At 43.0% G+C, this 8,227-nt stretch overlaps 1 protein-coding gene across 1 annotated transcript; it reads right to left on the bottom strand.

The window, feature by feature from the left end:
• Positions 1-5,384: 5,384 nt before the first annotated feature.
• Positions 5,385-7,655, bottom strand: Adam30 (ADAM metallopeptidase domain 30). Its single transcript, XM_051199284.1, has one exon. It carries the CDS (start codon positions 7,593-7,595, stop codon positions 5,385-5,387), a length of 2,211 nt encoding a protein of 736 aa, XP_051055241.1. The 5' UTR covers positions 7,596-7,655.
• Positions 7,656-8,227: the final 572 nt, after the last annotated feature.

Genomic DNA, 8,227 nt, shown 5'->3' with positions numbered 1-8,227 from the left:
AGGTGGCTCAGCAGTTAAAACAACTGATCTTTCAGAAGACCCAGGTTCAATTCTCAACACCCACATGGCAGCTTCACAGATCTGCATCTCCAGTTCCAGAGATGATTGACTTCTACAGGCCCTTGCATGTATATGGTGTGTGTGTGCAAATAAATATATAAAGATTTTTTTTAAAGAATCAGACATTATTATTCTAAACATATACTCTCTGTTCACAGGAGCATCCAATTTCATAAGTAATACTAGAAGTCACAGGTTAACCCCAGCACCATGATAGTGGGTGACATCACAGATTAACCCAAAACAATGGTTGTGGGTGATGTCACAGACTAAACCAGAAGAGTAGTAGTGGTGACTTTAATACCATGTTCTTACCAATTGACAGGTCACCCCAACAAAAAATAAAAAGAAATATCTGAAATAATATCAGAGATCAAATGAACTTAACAGATCTCTGCAGAACACTCTATATAAACACTATAGGATACACATTCTTCTTAGCCCAAGTGACTTTCTCTAAAATACTTATTTAAAGATACAAGGCCAGTCAGTAGATAGAGAAATTATTAGTGCAGAAATTGGTGAAATAGAAATAAAATATACAAAGAATCAATGAAACTGAGAGGTTTTTTTTTTTAAAGATAAGAATGACAGACCCTTAACTGAACTACTTAGAATAACCAAGTTAATAAAATTGGAGATGAAAAGGGTCCCTTACAACAGACAACAATGAAATCCAAGCCATCATCAGCTCTTGTTTTGAAAATATTCCACTAAATTGAAAAGTATAAAAGAAATGAATAAATTTCTAGATGTATATGACCTATCAAAATAAGCCAAGAGGAAATATAAACAGATCAATAACAAGCAGTAAGATTAACAGTAATTTAAAAATCTCCCAACTAAAAATTTTCCAGGCAGGCCTAGATGGAGACAGTATTGAGTTTCACCAGACCCTCAAAGATGAACCCTCAAAGAAGACCCTCTCTTCAGCATGGTTGGAGAACCCTGAGGCTTCAATATTCTCCTGTCCTCAGTGTGACTGGAGAATCTTGAAATGCCAATGTCTTCTTATCTTCAGTGTGACTGGAGAATGAATGCCTGATACTGACTACTGAAGACCCTGCTCCTATCTTTTATACCCCTCTAGTGCTGGGATTAAAGGCGTATGATCCCAGGTGCTGAGGTCATCTTTGTGTGAGCTGTTTTTCTTTAGGACTAGATCAATCTTGTGTAGATCTCGGTGGCCTTGGACTCACAGAGATCCATCTATCTCTTAATCCTGAGTCCTAGGATTAAAGGTGTGTATCACCATCTCCTAGTTTCTGGCTGCTTGAATTAAAGGCCTGGCTTCAATGGCTTGTGGCTGACTTTACTTTCTGAATCCTCAGGCAAGCTTTAATAAATCATAACTATTACCATACTCCAGTTCATGGCAAACAGAGGCAGAAGTATCTCTACGAATTTGAGGCCACAGGCCAGCTAGGACTACATATTTAAGATCTTTAATGAATTATCAAAGTAAAGGATATGAAAGTAGGAGGGATTTAGTTTATCAGTTCACACAGACAGAAAGTAGACTATGAGGAGATCAGGGAAGAAAGAAAGGAATGAATGTGGTTTAACGAATCTACAACACTCGTTTTGGAAGATCAAAAGGTCTTGCTGGGTGGGGCTGGATATACCTTTAATCCCAACAGTCAAGAGACAGAGGCAGGCAGATTGTTGTGAGTTTGAGGCCACCCTGGTGTACATAAAGTGTATAAAGAGTCCTTGGTCAATGGGGGATGGCTGGGTGTGGTACTATTGTTTATGATCTAACAAATGAAACTTCCCTGAAAATCAGAGTGCAAAGCTAGCCACACTAGTTAGCCATAAAGGCCAGGCAGTGATGACACACACATTTAATCCCAGCAGCCACACTAGTTAGCCAGAGAGTCTGGATGGTGGTGATGCACGCACGCTCTTAATACCAGCACTTGGGAGGCAGAGGCAAACAGATCTCTCTGTGAGTTCAAAGCCACCCTGGGCTACATGAAATTGATCCATCCAGTCTAAAAGACAAACAGAACTCACACCTTTGATCCCAGCACTTAGGATCACATGCATTAGGGAGGTGGAGACAGGAGCTCATTGTAGTCAGTCTGGCCATCAGTCCGAGGCAAGAGTAAGAGCAGTATCCAGTCTGGGGATGCAGTTTGAGGATGCAGTTTGGGGATGCAGGTTAGGAATGCAGTCTGAGGACAAGATCACCCTTTTGGTGGGCTTTGGTAGAGGTGAGAACTCTCTAGTGGCTCACTGCTTTGCTTCTCTGATTTTTCAGTCCCCCCCCCCAATATCTGACTCTGGGGTTTTTATTATTAAGATCTATTAGAATTTGTGCTATTGGTGCAGGATGGGAGGGGTGACATAGTGAGACCCTGTCTCAAAAAGAAGAGTTCTCTAGAACATCTGCACAAAGTAAAATGTACTAATTACCACCAAAATGGTTACGATGGTAAATACTATAAATATGTAGTTTTCCCCAAAAAGTTAAAAACCCATTTTCTAAATTACTAACAACTTCAAGATTTCTCAGTAAGTCATCATCTCTAAACTTGATCTTTATTATTATATGAAGTTTTTTCCCTGAAGTAATGTTTTTATTACTGTGGAAACCTATGTAGGTCTTTCGACATTGCCGTGACTTATTTTCTATTGAAAAATAAGCACCGGAGCTAAGAAGTGACTGGACAGTTAAGGACTTTTGCTTTTGCAGAGGACCTTAGTTCAGTTCCCTGCCTCCACATGGTGGTTTGATTTATAACTCTGCATAACCCTAGCAACAGGGCATCTAGTGTCCTCTGTACCAAAGCATGAGTTTAGTATACATACATACATACATTCATACATACATACATACATACATACATTAAAGATAATGCTCATATACATGAGATAAAATTTTAAAATCTAAAAACAATTAAAACAGCTGTAGCAGAGTCACTTTTAACAGTGTCCATGATAGCACACACGACAGTCTTTAGATTGTTGCTTGGCACACAGTGAGCTCTCAGTAACGTTATTCATCATTATCAGTACTCAGCAGTGACACAGTGTCCTTACGTTTTAGGACATTGCATGGCTGGCCAACCTTAATGTTTAGAATTGTGGTCATCACAAAACCCAAGTTTTTTCCCTGAGTGAATACAAACCTAAAGTTGTCTAGACAGATTAGAGGACAAACCTCCACTGTGTCTGCCCTGCTTTTTTGCCTTTAATCAGAACTCTGTGACTAAGGCACAGCAAACTGGGACGTGGTACAGGAGGCTGTCGTGCCATCTCAACAGGAACATCCGGAAGATCCAGACTTGAACAGGAGGCAACAACTTGGGATGGCTCAAGTACGGAGGAGGGGATGAACTTCCTCTGGATATAGAATGAGCTTCCTCTGGTCATAGAAGTGGCAATGACTCCTTGTCATTCCCCACCCACCCAGCCACGGCAGCACTGTACACGGGGAGACATTTAGAGGCAGAGCATTGGAGGATGCCGGGGGTTAAAAAGCATTTTTCACTTTTTTTCTTTCAGTTGTACTTAAAGACACTCAAAAAGGCCTGCCAGTGAAAGCAGACACATCGTCCTAGTGTGCTTGTGCTCTCTGTTGCTGTGATAAACACCATGACCAGAAGCAACTAGGAAAGGAAAGGGTTTATTTCAGCTTACACTTTCCAGTCCATCATGAAAGGAAGGATGGACAGGAGCACAAGGCAGGAATCATGTGGGATGTCTTTCTGTATGCTGTGAATATATGTTGTTATCATTGGTTAATAATAAAAGCTGTTTGACCAATAGCCAGGCAAGGTAGAATTAGGTGGAAAAATCAAACTAAGTACTCGGATGAGGAGGGGGAGAAAGATGCCAGCAGCCGCCCAAGGAGCAACATGGTGGGGCACCACTGGCAAGTCACTGGCCACATGGCGATACACAGATTAATAGAAATGGGTTAATTTAAATGCAAGACCTAGCTAGTAATAAGCCTGAGCCATTGGTCAAATGTTTGTAATTACTATTAAGCCTCAGAATGGTTATTTGGTGACTGGTGAGCAGGAGAGAAATGTGTAGTTATACAGGAACCTGGAGGCAGGACTGAAGCAGAGGCCACAGAGGATGCTGCTTTCTGGTTTCGTCCTCATGGCTTGCTAGTTTTTTTTTTTTTTTTTTGTTTTGTTTTTTTTTTTTTTTTTTATGCCACCCAAGACCATCTGCCCAAGGTTGGCACCACCCACTTTGGGCTAGGTCCTCCCACAACTCTGAATCAAGAAAATGCTCCACAGACTTGCCTACAGGCCAATCTGATGGAGACATTTTCCCAGCTGAGGTCACTTTCCTCTTTACAGAAGACTCCTCCTGTCAAGTTGACAAACAAAAGCTACCCCCTCCAAAAATAAACATGTAGTGGGAGCTGGAAAGATGGCTGCTCTTCCAGAGGTCCTGAGTTCAATTCCCAGCAACCACATGGCAGATCATAACTGTCTGTAATGAAATCTGATGCCTTCTCCTGGCCTGCAGAAATACACTGTATACATAAAAAGTAAATAAATCTTTTAAAAATGCAGCAAACATTAGATTTTGTTAATAGCCATGCTCCCGGCACTGCTAAGAGCTGTTATCTTCTATAGGCTGTATGGAATGCAAGTGTCATTACAGCCAGAATAGTGGACCCATTGGAGGTCACTTCAAACACAAAGTCAGAAACCACACAGCAATAGACAGAGCTATATGCACCAGAAGAGACATGACAGAAAATCTCACTGAAGGGATTAACCCTTGTACCATGTATTTTTCATTTATATAATGTGCTATCACCAAGCATCATGCAGCAGGTGCACAAGTGCATGCAGCAGGTGCTCAGGTGCATGCAGCAGGTAAACAGGTGCATGCAGCAGGTGCTCAGGTGCAAGCATCAGGTAAACAGGTGCATGCAGCAGGTGCTCAGGCACATGCAGCAGGTGTATGCACAGGTGCATGCAGAAGGTTCATGTGCACAGGTACAGCACAGAAGAAGCTGAAAGACACACAGGAGAGAGATAAACTTACTTAACCAGGGTGTTAAGACAGGACTATTCTCTGAACACTAGTCATCCCCTGACACGGACTGCATTCAGATAGGCCATTAGCAAGCAGTCTTTTCAGGTAACCCAGAGCTTGATCCCAACCTGAAAAGAAAATGAATCCCTAGGGGGAAAAATGCACTGATTTGCTTCCAAACAGGAATAGCATTTATTTTTTGCTGATTTTAAATGTCTGGGAAATTTGTGTGAAATCATTCTGGAAAAGCAATGAAGAGTCGTGTGATAAGCTTGTTAACTAGGCAAATGTATTAGATGGCAGGATTGCCTTAGTTACATTTGTGACTTGACATCGTCTGTTTCAGGTTGCGACTTGACTGATTGTTTTTGCCAGCGTTTATGATACCAGTTTTTAATCAGCTGCCTAAAAAACACAATGATCACTGAGGCAATGAATAAAATAATACGCATCACCATAATATATAAAACTGGAAATGATGAGCGCACTTCCTCTGCCCTAGGTCCAGGGGGTCCACTGTCAATGCTCCCACCAAATCCTACCTCTTCACAGAATGGGGGTTCCCAGCCATACACACAGTGGCAGTTCTTTTTATCATTGCAAACACCTCGGCCTTTGCACTTGGCAGGCAAACAGTCAAACTTCAGGATGTCAGAGTCAACACAAGTTGTGTTAATACATACCTTGTTAGGATTACAGAAGGTACCATCATTAATCCTACCCATGTCAGCTACCTCAGTGGCTATCATGGATTCATGATAGCCTGTGCCCCAGCATATAAGATTATCTGTCTTCAGATAGGTGGCTATTATAATAGTGTGATCTGGCAATTTGGGGATGTCTTTAACATTTATACACTGTAGCCTGCCACAGATTGCATTGTCCCTATCACACTTCAAATATCGAGAACGACTAATGCCACAGTTACCATACTGATCACCTATCTTATTAACTGCATCATAACATTGAGGAGGAGCCTCCTTGGCAGTAGGTCCAAAAATGCGCTGGCACTGTGTGTTCTTGGATCTGCATCCCTTACTGAAACAAAGTCCTCTGGATCTGCAGGGAGTTCCATCCTGCTTGTAAGAATCCTTTGGACAGAAACCCGAGAGGCCATCACAGTACTCGGCAAGGTCACATTCATTTTCTTCCTGCCTACACACATATCCTGATGGAAGGAAGTTACATTTATGACAACAAAGCCCAGTGGAACAGTTGACACCTTCTTTCCATTTGCAGTCTGGCTCACAGCAGGGGTCTTTTTGGCATTCCTCTTTGGAACCACAGTCACATTCCTCTTTGTCTTCAACAATTTTGTTCCCACATCTCGGAATCATAAAAATATTTTCTGGGATTTTAGCTAGACAATATGATATTTTATAAGATATATGTAAGACATATTGATCATAACTACAATTGCTAAACCCTGTACGTCCTGTACCCATGACACAGCTCTTCCTACCTCGGCATTGACAGTACTCTTCATCGTGTTTCATCCCCACACTATGGCCCAGTTCATGAGCGGTCCAAGTGGCAGGTCCAAGCATATTCACATATTGTATGGTGCAGGTTGAGCCAGCATGGTATTCTTCACAAACTCTTCCCCATGACCATGCCATAGCATCTTTAAACCTTCTTCCTATATATAAATGTGCCCAGTCTGAGGGAAGCCGAAAATGCAGTGATCTTCTTTTGTACAGTACAAATTGACCTAACACTTCAGATAAAGTAGGATAGAGAGTATATATTTGGTCACCCATTGTCCAAATTTCAATTGCTTTTAAAACGACCTTCAGCCTGACCTCGTGAAAGTAGGTGTCTATGATTGAAGTTAGAAGAATAGCCTCACCAACGGTTCTAGAATAATTGCGACGTAAATACAAAAATCTGGTTACATCAAAGACCATAAGCAATTCCAAGTACTTTTGGTGCTTGTAGGATTTGTGGAAGCTACCTCTCCTAGCCGTTTCCTCCTGCTGGATGGTTTGCCCATCTGTTTCTTCATCAACCACACCACAGGTCTGATTGCTAAATTCGTCCTTACTTAGGAGATACACGATGTGTTCAAAACTAGAAGAGGACCTGAGGGGCTCGATTTGGTAATAACTGGAGTCTATGTTCAAGACGCCACGCAGACCCCCCATGCATGTACTCAGGGTAACTTCAGATTCCTGAGCGCCTTCCACAGAGCCCATGTAATTGCACTTGTTTGGTATGTATGGGAAATCCTCTATCAGACTGCCCTCTTGAGTGAAGGAGAAAACAGGCAGATGTCTTGGCAACAGAAACTTCTTGGGCCACAGATGAATGACACGCTTCTTGCCCTGTATCTCTAAGAGGTATGTCAAAGAACTGTCCCCATCCCGCTCCTCTTTCCTAAAGTTCAGTATTTTGGGAACGGTGATTTCATAAGAGTCAAACCCCCAGTTGGGGTCAAACAGTAGGTCATCGCCCACAGCCTCAAGCAAGAGCATAGCCAGAAGTAACCAGCGGTGTTGGGGGAGGGAGGCCCACACTGACCTCATAATGTGTTCTGTTTCCCTGCTTGGTTTTCCTGGACCAGGAGACACCACGCCAGCCTTGGCATGCGCCAAGCCCTTAGCTCCGCTGGCAAGCTTGCCTGGGAAGCCAGGGCTGTTGGGCCTAGTTGGTTTTCCCCAGGCGCATCCCTGTCCTAACGCTCCAGTTCCGTTTTTTTTCCCCCTCCGCCTGAGGTGGGTGAATTCAGCTCGAGCTTAAGAATGCAGGGAAAAGTGCACGTGAACAATAGAGAAGAGTATGTCCCAAACGTGTCCTGAACTCGCGGGATGGAGAGGGGGTGGATTTAGAGTCAGAAAAGGAGAAGGAATAAGAAATAGAAGTAGAAGACAACTTACTGTGTAGTTTGTCTACAGGAGACCGGAAGAGATGGGATGTTTTGTAGCAACCCCCCACTCCCACCCCAACCCCGCCTCACTGGTGAGTGCCCCCAGTTTCTGCTGGGTCTCTCCAAGGAGCTGGAGGCCCGCCACAGTACCAGAATAGCGGCCCAGACTCTTCATCCGCACCCTTCTTCTCGCCCCAGCTGCTGCCTTGTCAGAGAAGCTCTGACCCAACCCAGAAAGTCTCTGAGTTCATTTCGCCGCTTTTGCTGCATGTCAGGAATTCACATGATGGT

Source organism: Phodopus roborovskii, unplaced genomic scaffold (assembly GCF_943737965.1).
Source record: "Phodopus roborovskii unplaced genomic scaffold, PHOROB, whole genome shotgun sequence".
Lineage (NCBI taxonomy): Eukaryota > Metazoa > Chordata > Mammalia > Rodentia > Cricetidae > Phodopus > Phodopus roborovskii.
Note: the sequence above shows the minus strand (reverse complement) of the source record. Positions and strands in the feature narration are given on the sequence as shown.

Coding starts and splice junctions, on each gene's coding strand:
- Adam30 (XM_051199284.1), bottom strand. CDS start 7,595: ATGAGGTCAGTGTGGGCCTCCCTCCCCCAACACCGCTGGTTACTTCTG.